A 20,540-nucleotide genomic window follows, 5' to 3' on the forward strand; every position below is an offset into this window, starting at 1 on the left:
TTATTAATATAGAAAAAATATCAACATTTATGTCACTAGTTACGAACACACTATAGAAATATATCTCATTATCATATGACTAACGAATTTAATGCCATAAATATCCATAATGTTTTCTATATATTTTATATCGAACTTACAAGACAATTGGCGTTCAGAATCTCCAAAAATCCGTTTAGTTTCGGAACAAGGGGAGCATTACGTTGCCAGTGGGATCGCTAAAATTTCGATTCCAAATAATCGCAACGTAGGCTACAATACACTTGCGCTTGCCCACATGACTTGTCTCCCGATTGTAATAATAATACACTACCGGCTTCTGCAACAGCCAGTAGCTTTCCCGTCGTGTACTTAATTGGTTACTGCTCAAGCAGTACAATCATTCACATACTTCATGAAAGCTTAATAAAAATAAGAAGGTAAATACAATAAAGGCCTCAGCACACGAAAATACCAATGCTGGTTCGCCATCTGCACGCACAGGCGACTGATATGTCTGATCGGTGCAAGGATTGTGCACTATGAAGTTGTCAAAGTCTCCAGGTCAATTAACCAAAGGCATGAGCTCCCAGTGACCCAGTCCCATACTCCCGAGAGGCCTCAAATGGCAAATGAAGCAATAATCCACCCAATTCTTGTTCCTTTTCTATTTATAAATCATCACTTTAGCACAAAAAAAGTCAAATTGTGTTGCTAAGGATGTTTAGTTGGGGCACAAGTGGAGCTGCAGCCTTTATCCAAGAGTAGGCTCTTTACCAAAACAAGCTTATTACCCAGAGGCACAATTCACCATCTATATGAAGCCAAATGTTTGTGGCAACCTAAGCTAAGTACATGCTACAAACCCTCTGTGCATTCAAACAAAAATGGGTGTGGAACATTCTATGAATGTTGTTTGATATGTCATCTAATATAGACGAAATCTAATAAACCTATCACATGATAAACCACGCTACCTGTTCTTTGCAGCAAAATCCAAAGCTTACAGGAGTGATCCACCGGCTGAGGTACCATGTGGGATGCAAGCATTAGATTAATGACGAAGTGAAGACGAAGAAATATAAGCAATCATAACGGTTCGGCACTCACCTGAAATAGTATCACAAACCTACCAGCATTTGGAGCTTATATCCCCATCTGCCTCTATGCAAAAATTCATACAACATAGATCAATCACTTCAGGACAAACATAAGTCCGACCAAGACTGGTGTATGACAATTTGACACAAGTCTAATAAGGGAAGCAGACAACCTACCTTATGCGCCTGAATGAGTACAAATCCGTAGAACAGGAATAGAAATGGTTTCTCACAGGCAACAATCACAGTAAGAATATTAGTTGCTTTCAGTATGGTCGGGAACGCGAACCACCACCCTGGTTTCTATTGGGTCCATGGCCCCCACCATCTCTGTAATTATCCCTGCGTCCACCTCCACCATATCCACCACCGCGGCCACCGCTGCACACCCCATCAAAAAGTCCAAATTACATAAAAGGGCGTCCACATGAATCATGATTTAGTACACAAATTTGAAGTGGTTCCCTGCCGCTTGTGTAATCACCTTGATGAAGTCACTCTTGCTTCACATATTACAAACATAATTTCAACACGTAAACATTATCACATAAAAATATAGCACATCAAAACATAATTATTTTGCCTGTTTCCACATTCAAACCATTCCCCCTCCCACCAGTGATTTTTAATGATTTATATGGTACTGCAATCCATCACAATATTACTTTTTTTAGCTTCTGTCAAGTTATAGGAGAGTTCAAGCTAACAAAAGCTGATAACGTCAACATTCATGTCATGTACCGCCGGCCCTACATCAGGCAATGGCGCGCCCGGGATGTGCGTCGTGGGCGTGAGCGCGCCCAGGAGGCAACAGTCGCCGGCTCTAGTGGATAGGATAGAAACTAGATAAGTTTGTTTGCATGCCTAGAATTAAGGATAGAAACTAGATAAGTTTGTTTGCATGCCTAGAATTAAGGATAGAAACTAGATAAGTTTGTTTGTATGCCTAGAATTATGGGTTGTTTGTATGCCTAGAATTAAGGGTTGTTTGCATGCCTAGAATTAGGGAGCAGTTAGCTCCATGCGGTTAGACCTAGGGGCCTATATATATTCCTGTAATCAGACCTGAGTTGGAATTAAGAAAGATCATTATCCTAATCTCTCTCTCTCAACTAAGCCGACGGCAGAGGGGCATAACCTCGCTGGAGAAGACGACGGACCGCGGCTACGATCTCCGTAGCCAAGGGCCATCTACCCTAGACACTAAGGCCCTTGACAACACCACCCATGTGTTACTTATGTAAAGGTATATCAATATTCAATATATCATAAAAGGGCTAAAATGAAAGCACAAATCATGACCTTTGGGCTATGTGTTTTGATCAACCGTTAATACCTTATGTATGATAGAACAACTTACAAACTCAGTTTGGTTGGACAATATCTATCATTCTATAAATGAAGCTAATTCAAAAGCTAGATCAAAACAAAAGTGTTAACAGTGTCGCGGCATATAAAATTGATTGCGTTTTTTTGTTTCTCGCAGGAATTATCATTTCTAGCTGAACGTGTCACATAATTGAAATTGCACACTATACTACTATAGAATTCCAATACCAGTACTACTTGATTCAGTTTGATATGGCAATCCACAATTTGAATCTAGCAGATAAACAGATAAAAACTACTTACCCATGACCATAAGAAGGTGCTGCTCTGGGTGCTGATTTTTCAGCCATCGTAACGCTGATTTTGTAGCCTCTCATGTCATAATCTAGAACATGAACAGAATAGATGTGTTAGAAACTGAACTGGACTATGCATTGGAGAAATTGATGTCACTAAACATTGCAAACTCGACAGCAATCTTACTATTGTAAAATCCACCAGCTGAATGAGCAGCAGAAGGATCTTCATAGGCAAGGCAAGCATCTCCTTTGGCTTTTCCAGAGTCATCAGTGTAGATTTTTATGTTCCAGGGCCACTGGTCTTTGTAACCACGTTTTTGCTTGATCCTCCCAACCTTTTTTTTAAATAGCCACAAGCGTTGCAGAATCATCCAATGCAAAGATAAAATGAAGATGAAGGGCAACACATTAAATAAATGAATTGGTTTCAACAGCATGATAGCTCGTGTAAAAAAATAAGATGAAACTCTAAAAAGTGGTGATTGGTAATAAAAGAAATGTTAGTTACAAAAAAAGACTCAACATAATGTGAAACCAACTGTACTCTATTCAATATAGAAATGAAAAGTAGAGAGAAAAATTAGTTCCATACAAATCTCCTACACAAATAAGATAAAATTCTGAGAAGCATAATAACAACCAAAAGAGCAGTGGAACACCACTACCAGATTTGATGTAACCCATATCATTTTCCATCACAGGAAGTCACTTTACAAGATTACATGAATTACACAGAATAATTAGTTAACTACTAAAGATTGCTCGCCTACAAAACGCACAATCATAGAGAGCAAAATTACTGGTGTACAAATCTAACTATCAGTCTAGCAAACTAGTAAAGGAGCAGTAATGAATTCAGTTACAGAATTATAAAATATATACCAGTAGAGAAAAGGATATTCTTTGTAAAACATACAATTAATGTCGCACAACACTTAGGTTGGAAAATTTAATTATACCTGGCCGATTCCTCCAAATAGCTCCTGTAATTCCTCAACAGTGACATCAGGAGGCAAATTTGATATGTAAATCCTTGCGTTGTCACATGTCTCGTCACAATTTTCATCACATTGCTTGACTTTTCCAGCTGGTTCAGGACCAGCACTACCAGTATAAACACTAGCGCCGCCACGATAAGGTGGCGGTGCACCCCCAGATCCTCCACCCCCAGGCATGGACTGACCACCATATCCACCAGCATATGTAGGAGGCAGGCCGCCTTGCCCGCCTGGGGCACCACCATATTGGTGTGGAGGCGGGGCACCATAGCTTGGTGGGTATGAGCCTGGGCCACCACTGTAGCTATTAGGAGGCGGCACTGCAGATTCTGAACCATAAGCATTGTTGCCTCCATAAGAGCTCGTAGGTGCTGCATAGTCACCTGCAGGACCACCGTAGGAAGGAGGACCTTGAGGAGTTTGTCCATAACCACCAGCATTGTAGCCACCTTCACTACCCTTTTGGTTCTCCTGGTCTCGTCCTCCATAGCTGCCACCTCTGCCACCACGGTGGTCATCAAAACCACGGTCACTACCACCACTTTGATTGTATCCTCCTCTGCCCCCGCCTCCACCACCACGCCCACCAGAATTGTAGTCTCCGCCATCTCTGTCGAAGCCACCACCTCCTCCAGAACCATAATCACCACTGCCACGGTTGTATCCCCCACCACCTCCACCAGACCTATTATAACCCCCACCGCCGCCACCGCCACTTGGGCAAGGTGCTCCACACTTATTGCATTCAGTCCTCCTCGCAAAATTCACATTACCACAACTGCATCAAGATTCGCAAAACGTTCAGGAAAGAGATACATCAAGAACACAATTATAACTAGTTAGTTGCCCATATATTGCTACGGTTTCTATATATCATATAAGTACACCTTACTCAAATGGAATATTTATTCAAACACGATCCAAACCTATAGATTCCTAGATCACGCCAAAGGGAGGCAACTGTGGACCAGAACAGGGTCAACACACACCGGCAGTCGGCACACCTCCAGATCGAGCCAAACCAATGCCGAGTTAGGCGTGCCGGCGGCGGCCCTGTCAACGTGGCGGATCCAGCGGTGCGCCTCACGCGGATCTGAACGCGGTGGCACGACCCTCGGGTCGGATCGCGCGGATCTGGCTACGCCTCATGGTGCACCTAGGATTTCACCCTAAAGACGTCTATCTGTGATGTGGACAAATGGGTTGTGCCTGACAGGCCAGCCCAAGACACGGTCCATTTAATAATGTCGTGGCACGACACGATTCAAAGTGGGCCCATGATGGTCTGGCCCGAGAATTGTGCCGTGCCTGGGCCACCTAGGCCCACAAGAGCTAGCCGATCCGACACAATTTTATTTTTTTATAAATTATTACTACATACATATTTACAATATCGGTCCTTTGTATACAAATGAATATGAGGTGAACTGGTTAGCAGGCGAGAGCTTTCTACCTACCGTCCTGAATGCCCAGGGTCCAAATCTTGATCGTGCACCATTTTTGCACCGGAATTTCTGGGCAGGGAGACACACTAAGCCCGAGCGGAAATTTATTTTGGGTGAACGTGGGGTGAGCGACAACGCACGACGGAACTCACACTTTAATGGTGTAGTGATAAAACGATTAAGCTTAAACGGCCAGATGCTATACACCATCCAGCTACATGATGCAAATCAAGCTAAAGGGACAAGAAGCTAGGTCCTGCTCCTGCACACCATGCCACATGCAAATCATTATCCGAAAGCATAATGATTCGATCACCCAAACACCGCAAAGAACATCTCGAAACAGTTTTACCTGAGTCGAGTCTACACGCCAGAATTCGCATGACAGCACGGAGTAACACGATTCAACGAATCTCAAATCTAGTCCAACAGAAAATCCATGAACAAGGTAATGGAAACGCACCTCGCGTCAGGGCAAACCCAATCGCCTTCGCGTCCACCCCCGCGCCCGCCTCCGCCTCGGCCACCACCACCACCACCTCGCCCTCCGCCACCGAACCCGCCGCCGCCACCGCCTCGGCCACCTCCACCGCCGCCGCCGTATCCTCCTCCACCACCACCTCCATAACCTCCTCCACCACCGCCGCCGTAGCCTCCCCCACCTCCGCCACTTCCATACCCTCCTCCACCGCCTCCACGACCACGCCCGCCGCCGCCTCCGCCACCTGCACAAGCACGAACCGCTCAGAAGCAGATCCAGGGAGACAAACGGACGCACACAGGTCGCAGGATCCAAACGCGACCTCGGCCGCCGCCGCCGCCGCCGCGGTAGTCGTCGGATCCGTAAGACCCCGACATGGACTCTGGTCGCGCCTAGGCCTAGGGTTTGGGACCGTTCGAGAACACAGGGCGGAATAGAGCGCTCGAGATGCGGACAGTGAGGTATGTGTACGTGGATTAGGGTAAAAAAAACGCGTTTCCAGGTTGAACCGTGGTGGGCTGGCGGTTTCGGTGACCGAAAGTGGGCCGATTGACTCCTAGGAATATAAGCCCAGTGTCACAAGCACACTGGGCTTTCAGTGAGACTGCGGCAGTTGCATCGCTTGTGTTGTGTTACTATTTTTGGCCCAGCAAAAACTACCATTTGAGTGTTTTTTGCTATTTTGATTTGAGTTAATTTCATGGTTTTACAACTTTTTGAACAACTATAAGAGGCTACTCCCACTTTCATGAGATGGTATTTTTATATTCAAATTGCATTCACAAATATAATGGTTTCTGAGTATCCAGTCAAGGCTTGACTAGATCCGCCATTAATTGGAATCATGGTATTTGTACGATTGTTTTTGGGATGACTGAATTGCTTCCCCCTGCCTCTTTAATTTGTTTATGTTAAATGCTCTAGAAACTCTTAGTACATGTTTAGTCAAGGAATAAGAGGGACGAATGGATTCGTTCGGTTCGTTTTTAGATAAGATGGTCCCTGCTCTGCGTTTGGTTGGTGAAATAGGGATGCATTGCTTTTGTGTTTGGTTGTAGGGGTATATAAGAAGAAGTAGACAAATCGATCACAGTGTGTTCTGTTAGACATTATTTGAGTGGTATATGTATTCACCTTCTTCTTCCTTCTTCGACACAATTACCCAACTATAGCTCGAGCTCACCCGCACCAGCACTCCAGCAGGGCCATGCGAGGCTGGCCGAGGCCTCCCGTTCCATGGTTGAGGATGAGGTTGAAGCTGGCTTACTCACGAGTCATGAGTCATGTCAGGTCAGGGTTTTGCCCCGCTCGCGCTTGCGTTGACCCCACCCTCAACCGGACAATCTCTGGAAAAAAAAACTATACAGTCGATCTCATCATTGCAATCCGGCAAGAACGATTGCGGGGCGCACGAATAGCATGCACAATCATTTTTTGTGCCTGTTGAACTCTGTAGTCTGGACCAATCATTTATCATTATCGCTGCAGTGCTCGTTTCAACGCGACGCAAACTCCTGAGCCATGGATCCAAACAAAAACAAACTGGCCTTCACGTTGCAGTGCCGACACGGCGTCGACGGCGATCACGACCCATCAGGCTCCAAGCCCTGGTTACATTACATGGCCGCACGTCTGCGCCATTTCTATAACACGTTGACCTTCACCCTGTCACGTACTCACGTATAAATAAACCTTGCGCATCCCGCCGTTTCCACACAACCAGAGTTCTGAAAAGCCATCTCCAACGATCCTTCGACTCCGAGCGACGCTCCCCCGCTAAGCAACGATGGCGGCATTATTCGTCGCCATCTCCGTCCTCCTGTCCCTCCTCGTCACCGGCGCCACGGCCGGCGGCTACGGCCAGAGCCCTAGCTCTAGCCCCTCAGCCGCACCGGCCACGCCACCACCGACGCCGACGCCCGCGCCCTACTCCCCGCAGCCCGCCACGCCTAAGCCGGCCGCGCACGGCGGCCACGACGAGAAGAAGCTGGTGGTGGTGCGCGTGGAGGGCCTGGTGCTGTGCCAGAGCTGCGCGGCGCGGGGCTCGCAGAGCCTCGACGGCGCGGCGCCGCTGCCGGGGGCGCAGGTCCTGGTCACCTGCCGCGACAGGAAGAACCACGTCATGGCGTACCGGAGGGGCGTCGCCGACCACAACGGCTACTTCCACGCGGAGTTCGGCGTGGAGCGCGCCGACGACTTCTGGGCCAAGGACCCCCGCGGGGCCTGCTTCGCGCGCCTGCTCTCGTCGCCCGACGCCAGGTGCAACGGCGTCACCAACGTCCACGGCGGCATGGAGGGCGCGCCGCTCCGCGACGAGGGCAAGCAGTGGACCGACGCCCGCGGCTTCCGGAACGTCGTCTACGCCGCCGGCCCGCTCGCGTTCAGGCCGGGGAAGTGCGCGCCCACGTACCACTACTGAGCTAGCGCATGCACGGGAGAGCAGCAGTGTCGTGTCACGGACGGCCATGGTGATGAGCACGCGTCCGTGTGTGCTCTGGGTGCTATGAGAGATATGATTCAGGTTCCATTTCGAAGTTTCGGTTTCCCTTTTTCTTCATTTTTCCCAGTTTCCACCGGTGTTTTAATTTGTTGATTGAAGTGCGACATTGTGTGTAAGCTAATTTTGCTCCGATATCATGATAGCACGTGAGAAGCCATGTGCACAAGCCACCTTCATGAACATATATGCACAAATCTATATCTATATTATACTTAAAATATCAGTTTCAACGATCGTCCCGCATCATTGTTTTTACAAATCACTCCTCACAGCTATTTCAAATTAGCCTGATGCACGTCTATAGATGACCAAACGGTGGCCCGGCACAGGCCAGACGCCCGCGGGCCACAACACTGGCCCAGGCACGTCATGCCGACCTGCTGACTGTGCCGAGCCAACTCGTTAGCCCGTCGGCCCTGTTGGGAGCCTTCCTCTTCTGAAGTTTCTAAAAAACGTGACTAACCATATGTTTTCAGTATAACAGACTATTACAGAAAGCTTCGGCTTTGGGATAAAGGCGTGTGATATAAGAATACAGCCCGAAGGCAACATGGATGGACGCCGAAGCCATGGCTAGCTAAAGGAGTTTCGGCTTAGCATGTTAGCAAAGATGAAGGACGAAACCGATCTAAGGGAGAAAAGACTACTTAGTCCTTGATAGCTTACATTATAATTAATAGTAGATGTCAAGGGCATGAATGTAAGCTTATATTGATTGCGTTTCGTACCTATAAATAAATGAACAGTAACACCGTATTGTTCACGCTGGATTGTAATAACTCTTGCGTCATTCTCGCACCTTCATCTTCTGGCATGCTGAAGGTATCATTATGATATAAATATTGTCGATGTTTATTCATGTTTATGATATGAGAATATAAATAAGTTACTGATTCATAATCATTATTTATATTTTTTTGTATTTCATGTACCCTTATTTATATTTGTTCACTATGATGACGAAGGTATGCCCTTCATGACCTTCGTCTAGAGATCATTATATCCAAAAGGAGATAATGCTTCGAAGGGCGAATGTCTCTAATTATCAACAATCGTGTTGTCTCGTTCTTGATCTGTAGCATTTGAGAACAAGGACCAACAAACCCATTTGATTAAATCAGCGTAAAATGTTAAAAACGGTGCAGGAGCCCGTTAGCCCGTCGGTCCATTTGATTAAATCACCGTAAAATGGCATAGGCCAGACGCCCGCGGGCAACAACTCTGGCCCAGGCACGTCATGTCGACCTGCTGACTGTGCCAGGCCAGCCCGTTAGCCCGTCGGCCTTGTTGGGGCCTTCCTCTTCTGAAGGTCCTAAAAACGTGACTAACCATATGTTTTTAGTATGACAGACTATTACAGAAAGCTTCGGCTTTGGGATAAAGACGTGTGATATGAGGATATAGCCCGAAGGCAACATGGATGGACGCTGAAGCCATGGCTAAAGGAGCTTCGACTTATCATGTTAGCGAAGATGAAGGACGAAACCGACCTAAGGAAGAAAAGACTATTTAGTCCCTGATAGTTTACATTATGATTAATAGTAGATGTCAATGGCATTAATATAATCTTATCTGGGCTGCGTTCCGTGCCTATAAATAGATGAACAGTAACACCGTATTGTTCACGCTGGATTGTAATTACTCTTGCGTCATTCTCGCACCTTCACCTTCTAGCAAGTCGAAGGTATCATTATAATAAAAATATTGTCGATGTTTATTCATGTTTATGATATGAGAATATAAATAACTTACTGATTTATAATTATTATTTATATTCTTTTGTATTTCATGTACCCTTATTTATATTTGTTCACTGTGATGACAAAGGTATGCCCTTCATGACCTTCGTCTAGAGATCATTATATCCAAAAGAAGATAATGCTTCGAAAGACGAATGTCTCTAATTATCAACAATCATGTTGTCTCGTTCTTGATCTGTAGCATTTGAGAGTAAGGAACAATAGGCCCATTTGATTAAATCAGCGTAAAATATTAAAAACGGTGCATGAGCCCATTAGCCCGTCGACCCATTTGATTAAATCAGCGTAAAATGGCACATGACAGACGTTAAAAAATAGTGCAGGAGGTTGACATCGAACCTATACCCTAATGGAAGAAGGACGGGAGACATTGGGTGAAGCTGTCTAACCAGTAGAATATCATGCTCAAATGTTTTAAATATTGAATATAAATTGTATATATGTATATACGTTTTTTATAAAATAAAAAATATAATCGTGTCGGGTCGGGCCAGCACTACGGGTCGAGGTTACAGCCCAAGCACGGCACGACGTTCTTAGCTTTTACAAGCACTAGGTTGTTTCTGAGACCACATTGGCGTAATGGATTCAATGATGTTTGAGGTTGCTGAATTGGGTAGAGCAACAATGATTTGTTATACTAACAGTAAAATGAAAGGTTATTTGTTGGTTTTAAACGTTAGTAATTGCTACCGAGTAACATAATTTATATGGAGCGCGTCTAGTTTTTACTGGTGCCTAACTTTAGCAATCACTCTACATTTTGATTTATCTTCTTTATAAGTTTGAGTCCATGTGACTTATTTTAGAAAATTGAGCTCACAAACTCTCTTATTTGGTCTCTGTATGGTGGAATTATGTCATTTTATAATCTTTGTTCGTTCAGTCAGTCGTTGTGAATTTTTTCTAATCGCTCACTTCATTGATCGTGTTGTACTAAGACATATTGGATGGAGTAAACAATAACATCAGTTAGCTAAATTAAAAATATTACTAGGTGAGTGCCCATGTGTTGCAACGGGGACATATAATATCACGGTAACTTATGTATTATATGTCTCCGTTGCAACGCACGGGCACTCACCTAGTAACATATATATACTTATATCTAGCGATAATATTGCATATGCCGCCGTTTTCTTAATCAAGGCTAATGACATCTTCTCCTCTTGTGGTTTAGTAGAACTATCCACTAAAAAGGTAGGGACTAAAAGAACAAAAGAAAGTGGGAGCTAACACTATGTTGACACTCAACTCTCTCTCTTTTTCCTATATATCCATCATCACTTTTCCTTGGCTTCTAGTATTCCTGTCACAACCACAAGCAGCGAAAGGAGAAGGGGGGAAATTAGAGAGAAAGGGCAGGACGATTAGTAAAGCAAAACAAAAAAAGGATGTTATTTGAGAAGCAGCCTAGTCAGAATAAAGAGGGCCGTTAGTGCTTACTATGATTAGGCTGGGGTATCACTCGCTTCCAATGCTGAACTTTACATCCCCATGGCTCCGTGATCGGAGGATAGCCTGCTCATTGCATTCGGAGAGAATCATTTCACTCGTGGATGACAGAATGTTCACGGACATAATCGGCGCCACGGAAAAGTAGAGTAGAGGCCTTTCCAACGCACCTGCGCATGGGGAAGAAGTAGGAGCTGGGCGAAGGGATTTCCAGCGCAGGGGGGCGGAGATGGTTACTGCCGCCGTCGATCTTGCTCCCAACAAGGGACGCGGTGTTCTCAGGCTCCGTGGCGGCGAAACTGTCGTGCACGAGCACGTCAGACTTGGTAGGGGACGCAAATGGGCTGTCCGGCAAGTTGTGATCTCCACTGTTGACATGGAACAGGCAACGATTAGGTTTTGACATGCTCAAATGTTGTTGAACTTTCTAGAACTGATTAATATCAATATACATATAGGATCATGATTCATGAAAGGCAAGCGTGGGAATCATAACTAACAAGGAAGAAGAATGATGAAATGGGTTGTTTAATCCACCTTTGGTCGCTATCAGCGGCGTCAGGGCTCGCCTCGCAAGCAGATTCTTCCTTGTCGCCACCCGTTGAGCTTCCCCTCTAGAGCAAACCCACTGCTCAGCTTGAGCTGCTCTCCTGTCAGCGGCCAAGGAATCACATTGGTCAGTAATATTTGAGATATGGTTTGGTTTACCGAAGTGACCAACGAACGCGTGCTCCTCCTCCGCGACACATACCAGACTCTAGTGGCGACTCGACTGCCATGGTGCTCAAAGGATGGATGGACGCGAAGGCATTGACAACTGGTGTTGGCAGTGCCGATGCCGCTGCTGCTGTCGCAGCTGCGCGAGCCTTGAGGTCGAGCAGCTGGAGACCCATGAGGCGGCGGCTCTGGAGCTCAATGGCGTGCTGAAGTTCGGCAGCCTGCTGCTGCTCCTCCAGCTTCCGGCGCAAGAGCAGCTCGTTGGCGCTGTTCGAATGCTGCAGCATCCTCGCGCCTGACAATCACCACAACAAAACCAAAACCATAGCCAGGTATCAGCGACTGGAGAACACAACCAACCAAGGATGAAGAGAACATCGTTGGGGGTCTTCTTTTACCGAGTTGGTGCAGATCAAAGGGATCTCGGGCGTCCAGCCCGCCAGTGGGCGTCGTGTAGCCGGAGAAGTCCCCTTGCTGCTGCTTCCTTGTGATATCCTGCCCCCTGGGATGGGATGTCCTGGCCCAAGGCTTAATAGAATTAATAGTGTAATCATACCAACAAGGTGCATCTTCTTTTTCGGAAGCCTGTCTCGAAAGAACCTCCAAGTTAAGCGTGCTTGGTTTGGAGCAATTTGGGATGGGTGACCGACCGGGAAGTTTTCTCGGGTGCCCATGAGCGAGGACAAAGTGCGCACAAAAGACTCGTGTTGGTCTGTGGGGACAATATATGATCCTAGAGAGCTGCCAGGAGTAAGTACCGCCGGTCCAGGGATTGGACGGGGTGTTACAAGTGGTATCAGAGCCGACCCTCGCGGTTTCACGGGCGTGTGTGGGCTAGGGGGTTCGGGTATATGGCGCATGGCGCATGTGGGCCTAGAGTGGTCACATGGCATGACATATGACGACACTAGACATACAGACGTGGCCAAGAGGGGAGGTTCCTGGATTGGGGTTGACCGACGAGGACATCGGTCTTCTAAGGGGGGTGGATTGTGATATCCTGCCCCCTGGGATGGGATGTCCTGGCCCAAGGCTTAATAGAATTAATAGTGTAATCATACCAACAAGGTGCATCTTCTTTTTCGGAAGCCTGTCTCGAAAGAACCTCCAAGTTAAGCGTGCTTGGCTTGGAGCAATTTGGGATGGGTGACTGACCGGGAAGTTTTCTCGGGTGCCCATGAGTGAGGACAAAGTGCGCACAAAAGACTCGTGTTGGTCTGTGGGGACAATATATGATCCTAGAGAGCTGCCAGGAGTAAGTACCGCCGGTCCAGGGATTGGACGGGGTGTTACATTCCTGCGAGCCGAGAACAGCAGATCAATTAACCCGAGCAACTGCATATGTGCATGCACGGACGCCATTGCCGTTGCTGGAAGCCAAGGATGAATTCGCAATGCATGCCTGTACTTATCGGGGACCTTGCCCTTCTCCTTGTACGGCTTGACGAGCACGCGTGTGTCGCAGATGAAGTGCGGGTTGCCCTTGGCCAGGATGAGCTTCACGGTCTCTGGATAGACGAAGGTGACGAACCCGAACATGCGCTTCTGCTGGTAGGGGATGCGCACGTCGTGAACTGGACCGTAGATGCTACACCGCATTGCTAAGAAGCGCGAGGGTCAAGTCACGCAACCAAACGGGTTTCTACGGACGCAAAGATTGGAGCATCACATTACCGTGTGTGCATGCATACCTGAAATAGTTGGAGACGTCCTCCTCGCGGAACGTGCTGTCGGCCGGGAAGGTCAGATAAATCTGGCGCGAGCTGGGATTCATCAGGCTGGCGAAGTCGGCACGGTCCAGGCGCGGCCGGGCCATGAACTTGTGCGCCTCGTCGCCGCCGCCCAGCATCAGAGACGCGGCCGCCGCGGCTCTGCACGCACACAGGCGAAAAAGGCTGGAGCTTTGGTGCGAATGATTCGAGTTTCGGAGTCAGAACTTGTAAAGGCAGCTGCTCTACCTGTCGTGCTGCTGCCGTTGCTGCAGCAGGAAGCTGAGGCACTTGCTAGCGGCGGAGGGCGAGCCTGGGAGGGAGCCGGTGGGGGAGTAGGGGAAGACGGCGGGGCCGAGGCGCTGGCCCTTGGAGCGGATGAGGAAGTCCTGGCACTGCTGCTGCTGATCGGCCGCTGCCTCCATCTTGGTGCCAGCGAGCGCAACAGCGTCGTCGGAGAGGCCGCCGTGGACGAACCTGCAGCTGCCGCCGTTCTTGCAGAACCCGCTCGCGTAGTAGAGGCAGGGCTTCCAACCGAAACCATCGCCGCCGCCGCCGCCAAGGCAGAGCTCGTTGACTGACGAGCTCCTGCGGTGCGCTGGGCCCCCGTTGTGCCACCCGAGGCCGAACGCGAACATCCCATCGGCATCACCGGGGCCGGGGCTCCGACACTCCACGCCGTCGAACCCCTGGAGCTGGTGGGCCGGGTTCCCGCCGCCCTCGTTGAGGAACGCGAGCTGCTCCTGCAGCTGCAAGTCGTCCAAGAGCGCGTCTCCGGCCTGACGAGGAAAGAACGGCGCCGCGCCGCCGTTCACGGGACTGGGCAGCTCCTCCCCAGCCCCTGCCGCCTCCTCCGCGGTGCCATTACTCGTGCTGTTGCTCCTGGAGAACACGGGCGCGTTCCTGGGATGCTGCCGGGATGGAACTGGGATGCGGCAGGGAGTCAATGGATTGCGCCGCGGGATGGAACTGGGATGCGGCCGGGGATTAAGCGAAAACTGTGGACTATGGATTGCGCGAACTGGGATGTGAACTGTGGACCATGGATTGCGCGAACTGCGACACTGTTGATGCGGGAGGGACTGGATGCGACCGTTGCGCGTTGATGGTGCTGCCGCGGGAGGGATGCGGCCGCGGGCGGGGCGGGTGGTGGGAGGCAGAACGTGCACCGCGCCGTGGGTGTGGACGCCTACAGTAGGATTATAATAGTAGTAGAGATATGAAGAGCGAAGACAATCAATAAAAAATCTTGATTTTTTTATAGATAGTTTACATGGGTATTGTTGTAAGCCGTCGCAACACACGAGCAATTGACTAGTTAAAGTTAATCTGAGTCATTTGTTGAACAACCTTTGACTGGGATATTGGAGATTTTTCGCAAATATGTAGATGGGCCCGGGGATGAGAGCGTGGAGATGTTTTTCATAAAACACGTCAACAGAAGATTGTGAAATTCAGTTGGCATCGGCTACTTCTATTTCCGTGCACTGCTGATCAGAAAAATTAATCCTTCTCACAAGCATTTTTTGGCAAGTTAACACCTCTCCGTCTCAAAATATAATTATAGACGAAATATATATGAATTAATTAATCTATGAAGTTAGTTTGTTCATATGCCTATATTTATCATGATTCATTCGAACGTGGAAAAAAAGAGGACTAAAAAAAACTATATTTTGAGGTGAGGGGAGTACTAAATAAGGAAAAAAATTTGCTGCACCCCACCTGCAAATCAGACTGTTTGCAGCCCCTCACAAAAATGAGGATAAGTCCCACCTGCAGATTATCTGGTGGACCTGCAGGTGGGGTCTATCCTCATTTTTGTGAGGGGCTGCAAACAGCCTGGTTTGCAGGTGGGCTACAACAAATTTTTTTCCCTAAATAAAGGCTTGGGATAGTGCTAGTGTTAGGGATCAATAGCACTTCACAATCTCAAGGAAAATTAGAATTAAGGTTTGCAAGACTGCCTTGATATACCTGCATGTAATCCCTCCATTTCAAAATTTATGTGATTTGGGATTTGCGAGACATATAGTTTTCGTTATGCAAGTAGTTATATGCATTTAGAAAAAACTAAAATGATTTATAATTTGGAACGTGGAAAGCACATCTTTCAGCGCATGCTGTGTTTTTCAACACGGTTTCCTAACGGGGATTCCCCAAGCAACAACGACTGCAACCGCGAACCCAAAGCCAAACCCTACTCCAACAAAGAGGAACAGCACGAAGTCCACAGATCTCTTCTCGGAACGCACCGCGTCTACCTGCGTTACGTTGTCGTTGCACGCCTTGGACAGCGGAGGCCCGCAAAGGCCGTCGTTTCCTTGGAACGACGAGCTGGAGAACGTCGAGAAGTGAGGCGACGCAGGTATGCTTCCTACGAGCCTGTTGTCAGACAAGTTCAGCGTCGTGAGGGAGTCCAACGACGCCAGCTCCTTTGGGATCTCTCCAGAGAGCCCATTGAAGGACAGGTCCAGAGCTTCGAGCCTGCTCAGATGGCCGAGCTGAGGTGGGATCTGCCCGGTGAGGAAGTTGTGCGAGACATTGAGCCCGTGTAGCAGACCAAGCTCCCCAATAGCTACCGGGATGCTACCGCTGAACGTGTTGTTGGAGAAGTCGATGAACACCAACGCTGTCAGTATCTCAGCGAAGCTGGTGTCATGCCCCTTGTACGTGACTGCAGTGGTGTACCTATACGTTCTTGTCACTCCGGGCACCTCATGATCCATGACCAACGGCTTGCTCGGGTCCGTGAGTACCATCGACCTTAGGTTCTTGAACCATCGGCCTTCCGGCAGTGGGCCAGAGAAGCTGTTCGAAGACAGATCGACGATCGATGCGCTAGGGAACGCGCAGGAGTAGCTCTGCTTCTTCTCTTGCAGAACTGGTTCGGAGACCTGCCCAAAGAACCTGTTGCTTTTCAGGACAAGGACCTGCAGCCTGGGAAGCTCGCTCATCCAGCATGGAAATGCGTCACTGATCTGGTTGTTTCCAACGTCAAGCACCTCCAGGTTCTCGCAGCTGGCCATAGATCTCGGTAGCCGTCCTTGGATCTGGTTGCCGCTGAAGTCCAACGCCTCAAACGAGCAGCCCTCCTTGCTGCTGTCCGGGATCTCCCCGTGGAGTCGGTTCTTTCTTAAATTCAGCGACTGCATCCCGTTAACGTTCTCCATCAGACAGGAAGGGATGGAGCCGCTGAAGTCGTTGTAGGAGAGATCAAGGAGCAGTATGCTCGTTCCACCACCACAGAAAGACGCCGAAAGATTCCCAGACAGGCGGTTTCCTGGCGCCAAGAAGAGGGCAACGTCGTCGAGATGTGAGCTGAGATGAGCAGGTACAGACGAGAACATGTTGTTCGAGTAATCGAGTGCGTCTGCGGAGCCCTGAGGTATAGGTATGGTCCCCTCGAACAAGTTGTTGCTGAGATCAAGAACGATCATGTCCTGCAAAGGGAGGAGGTGGCCATGGCCAACGCTAGTAAACTCATTGTTAGACAGAACGAGATACACCATACCATTCCAGAGCTCCCACGCCCACCCTGGTACAGCCCCACGGATCTGGTTGTATGAGAGGTCAAGCCAATCGATTTCATCCTGGCGCCTCAAGAATTCAGGGAACTTAGACATGCCGCAGCCACCCAAGACTAAGGTTTTGAGCTTGGGAAGGGACACCGATGCAGAAGAGTTGTCTTCTTCTCCATCAAGCACAAGGAGGTTGTTGTCAGAGAGATCCAAGGCAATGAGGTACGGCATATTCTTCCCAAAAGATTGGAGTTCCAGCGTGCCCTCCAGGTTGTTTGAGTAGAGCAGCAGTATCTGCAGCTGGGTTAGGTTTGTGATGACATGAGACGGTATTTCTCCTGAGAAGCTGCAGCCACACAGCGCTAGTCTTTTCAGACGCCTCAGCTCGGCTACGAAGGGAGGGATTGGTCCAGACAAACCACAGTCGTAGAGCTGGAGAGCTGTCAAAGACGTCAGGTTCGCAATCCAGGACGGCATGGGCCCTACGATTCCCATCCCGGAGATCTCTAGCGCGTTCAAGGATTTGAGATCACCGATCGACGAGGGTATGTGTATGTCCCCGGAAAAGCCGGTCGCGCCAAATCCCAGCTCCTTCAGAGACGTGAGGTTGCCCAGGGAATTCGGTATCGTACCGTAGAAACTAGTCCTGCCGACGTTCAGATTCTCCAGCCTGCTGCTGCTGCTGCCTGCCGGGAAATCTGGCAGGTACCCAGAGATCCCGTAGTTGTTGTAGAGATCTACCGTCACCAGCTTCCGGTGCAGAAAGATCGCAGGAGACACCCGTCCCTGGATACCGGTGCGCCTGAGCCGCAGAACGGTCAGGTCGGAGGAGTTGGTGAAGAAATCTGGGAATGGGCCGGACAGTCTGTTGTACTCTAGGTTAACGACGGAGATAGAACGCAGGCTGGAGAGCGAGCCACAGATGGGGCCAGAGAGCCCGCAGCGTGGCAAGCTGAGCACCCGGAGCTCGGGGCACGATGCGGCCACGACGCTGCACCAGCGCCAGCGCGGCCCGGCCCCGTCGTCGTCGCTGGAGAGGTCCACGAGGCCGAGGTGCAGCTCCCTTAGGTTTCGCAGGTTCGCGACCAAGGTCTCGAAGCTTTGGACCGTGAGCCGCGCGTCCGAGTTCGAGTCTCTGTGCAGCAGGAAGCCGTCGTCGAGTAGATCGTAGAACTCGTAGCTGGTAGAGAGGTCGAGGGAGACCAGGCTCGTCAGGCCGCCGATGCCGCTGGCCGGCACTTGGCCGGAGAAGCTAGATGTGGAGAGGTTGAGGTGGGTGAGGTTGGCGAGGCGCTCAAACCCGCTGGACGGGAGCTGTGACCCGTTGAAGTCGTTGTAGGCGAGGTTGAGACGCTCCAGAGAAGATAGATGGAAAATCGCAGGATCAAGGCCCCCGCTCTCCAACCCTTGGTCGGACAGATCGAGGGAGGTCACACGGCCGCCGCCGTCGTCGGAGTTGCTGCTGCAGCGAACTCCTGCCCAGCGGCAGCAGTCCGTGCCGGCCCTCCACGACCTGAAGGCAACGGTGGAGTAGTTGGTTGTCACGAACGATCGTTTCAGCCGGAGCAGCGATGAGGCCTGGTCAGGTAGGCATGAAGAAAGTGGCATGGGAGCTGTGTGGTTGCCGGCGGTGGCACTAGTAGTTGGCCGAGGGAGAAGTAGCGAGCATCCAAGGAGTACGAGAAGGTGGATCTGTGTGAGGAGATTCAGAGCTGCTTCCATGGTGGTGGTTATGCGCACTTGCTTTTGATGCGGGGAGATATCCTTGACACATGCCTTGGTTTATATACAAATTGCCATGCCTGCATCAGTCCATTAGGGACACCACTTTCTTCATCCTGGTCTCCAGCTAGCTCGTCTCTGTTGCTTCTACAGTTCTACTCACAAGTCAAGCTCGTCAACGGGCAATGGTGTTTGTCTTCATCAGCGGGTTCAATTCATCAGCCAATGCTCTCTACCGTGTGCCGTGCGACCAAGGTTTCTGCCGCCATTTGACAAACGCCTAAGCACGCTTGCTCCCACTAGTCGCGTTCCATCCAAGTCTTCGCTAGAAGGTGACCAATGCAACCCGTCACCAATTCACCGTTGCTCCCCTCTGGGCTCTGGCCAACACAAACTAACTAGGTATGTAAGCATGCACGAAAGAAAAATTAACTGCGGTGTCGTTCATGAATTTGGCAAAATGGCCACCAGGCACCAGAATATACGTAGAACGACTTTATTTTCACCGTCTTTCTCGACTCCGGCAACATAGCACCCGCCGCGTCCCGTACCGTACGTGTGTCGTTCGCTGAAAAACAGGCAAGGTGTGTTTGGTTAGAGGTATAAGAAGAGATGGAAGGGGTAGACATAGTTTCTTTAGTGTTTAGATGAGAGTTAAATAAGGGTGAGGTAAACATCAGTGTGATTCCAAAAAATCGAGGGAACGATGTCGCCCCCGTATTATCCTACTTTGACCTCAAACCAAACACACTATAAACCGTCGTACGACGACAGATAGATGATATAGATGACCAATAATCACGAGGCTCGCGAGTGGTGCTGGCTCTAAGCCTAGACGTGAGGGGCGACAGCCTAGGGCCAACTGCCAAGCACCCTTGGGGACCCAACAAATATATGTTTCTTATCAGTTTTTAGATTATCATGATACGTAGAATTGTTTAAAAAAATCAGATGCTTTTTATCAGTGAATTTGAAGTCTATGTTTTGATGCCTGCAGCTGAGATTCTTAAGTTCATTACAGTTATAGATTATTATCCAATAATTTATCCAAATTAATTTGTATTGCATATGGATTTTTTGACCAAGTTTTCTTAAAGTTAAAATTATCCGTACACGTGGGTATACAACCAACCAAAAAAGAGTTTGGCATGCAGTATGTTCTGTTTCTGATGTTCAATCGTATTTCTTTTATGTTTTTCCAATGTCCTGTTTCGGATGTTCAATCGTATTCTTTTTTTTTTCCAATTAGAGAACAAATGGTTGGATATTTTTATGAATCCTTTGGCCTTTAGGCTAGCCTCTTGAATCAAGAGGGTGTTATTGAAAATATAAACCCCCCGCTAAGGTTCTATTTGGATCTTAGAATTGAATTTTATTCTAATAGTAGTAACCTAGACATATACCAATTAAGCTATTGTGGTTTTATACCAAATATATTTGTATACTACCGTTGGTCATATGGAGAGATATTTATATGCTACATTTCTACTGTAGTGGAATGAGCCGAAGAGCGCATTATAAATTG

The 20,540-nt window shown here is 48.6% G+C and overlaps 2 protein-coding genes and 1 pseudogene across 6 annotated transcripts; all 3 read right to left on the minus strand.

Moving 5' to 3' along the window:
• Nucleotides 1–296: 296 nt before the first annotated feature.
• On the minus strand, nucleotides 297–6,075 carry LOC103649720 (transcription initiation factor TFIID subunit 15b). Of its 4 annotated transcripts, none has more exons than XR_002267944.3 (8): nucleotides 5,954–6,075; nucleotides 5,614–5,875; nucleotides 3,667–4,483; nucleotides 2,892–3,042; nucleotides 2,712–2,793; nucleotides 1,257–1,460; nucleotides 1,090–1,137; nucleotides 297–1,002 (listed from the first exon to the last, which is right to left on the minus strand). XR_002267944.3 is itself a non-coding variant. In XM_008675456.4 (6 exons), the coding sequence occupies exons 1-6, from the start codon at nucleotides 6,006–6,008 to the stop codon at nucleotides 1,346–1,348; spliced, it is 1,482 nt and encodes a 493-aa protein (XP_008673678.2). In that variant the 5' UTR covers nucleotides 6,009–6,075; the 3' UTR covers nucleotides 752–1,345. The 4 variants fall into 4 exon arrangements, 1 of the variants encoding a protein (XP_008673678.2); XR_002267943.3 differs by having other exon boundaries at nucleotides 1,090–1,143; XR_002267942.3 differs by having other exon boundaries at nucleotides 621–1,002; nucleotides 1,090–1,460.
• A 5,079-nt stretch (nucleotides 6,076–11,154) lies between these two features.
• On the minus strand, nucleotides 11,155–14,793 carry LOC103651771 (zinc finger CCCH domain pseudogene; annotated as a pseudogene). The gene is made up of 7 exons (NR_161391.1): nucleotides 14,022–14,793; nucleotides 13,755–13,934; nucleotides 12,462–13,651; nucleotides 12,098–12,358; nucleotides 11,517–11,996; nucleotides 11,338–11,412; nucleotides 11,155–11,200 (listed from the first exon to the last, which is right to left on the minus strand). The product of NR_161391.1 is annotated as a zinc finger CCCH domain pseudogene (transcript).
• Nucleotides 14,794–15,640: 847 nt separating this feature from the next.
• Nucleotides 15,641–19,579, minus strand: LOC103649722 (uncharacterized). Its single transcript, XM_020550103.1, has one exon. It carries the CDS (start codon nucleotides 19,013–19,015, stop codon nucleotides 15,905–15,907), a length of 3,111 nt encoding a protein of 1,036 aa, XP_020405692.1. The 5' UTR covers nucleotides 19,016–19,579; the 3' UTR covers nucleotides 15,641–15,904.
• Between the last annotated feature and the right edge of the window lie 961 nt (nucleotides 19,580–20,540).

The sequence above is a fragment of the Zea mays genome, chromosome 3, assembly GCF_902167145.1.
Source record: "Zea mays cultivar B73 chromosome 3, Zm-B73-REFERENCE-NAM-5.0, whole genome shotgun sequence".
In the NCBI taxonomy this organism is placed as follows: domain Eukaryota; kingdom Viridiplantae; phylum Streptophyta; class Magnoliopsida; order Poales; family Poaceae; genus Zea; species Zea mays.

What these genes read in the sequence shown, in the direction of transcription:
- LOC103649720 (XM_008675456.4), bottom strand. Translation starts at nt 6,008, where the DNA reads ATGTCGGGGTCTTACGGATCCGACGACTACCGCGGCGGCGGCGGCGGC. An exon ending in TGGGTTTGCCCTGACGCGAG is followed by an intron (nt 4,484 to 5,613) that starts GTGCGTTTCCAT and finishes ATCTTGATGCAG; the next exon opens with TTGTGGTAATGTGAATTTTG. An exon ending in GCACCTTCTTATGGTCATGG is followed by an intron (nt 1,461 to 2,711) that starts GTAAGTAGTTTT and finishes TGGGGTGTGCAG; the next exon opens with CGGTGGCCGCGGTGGTGGAT.
- LOC103649722 (XM_020550103.1), bottom strand. Translation starts at nt 19,015, where the DNA reads ATGGAAGCAGCTCTGAATCTCCTCACACAGATCCACCTTCTCGTACTC.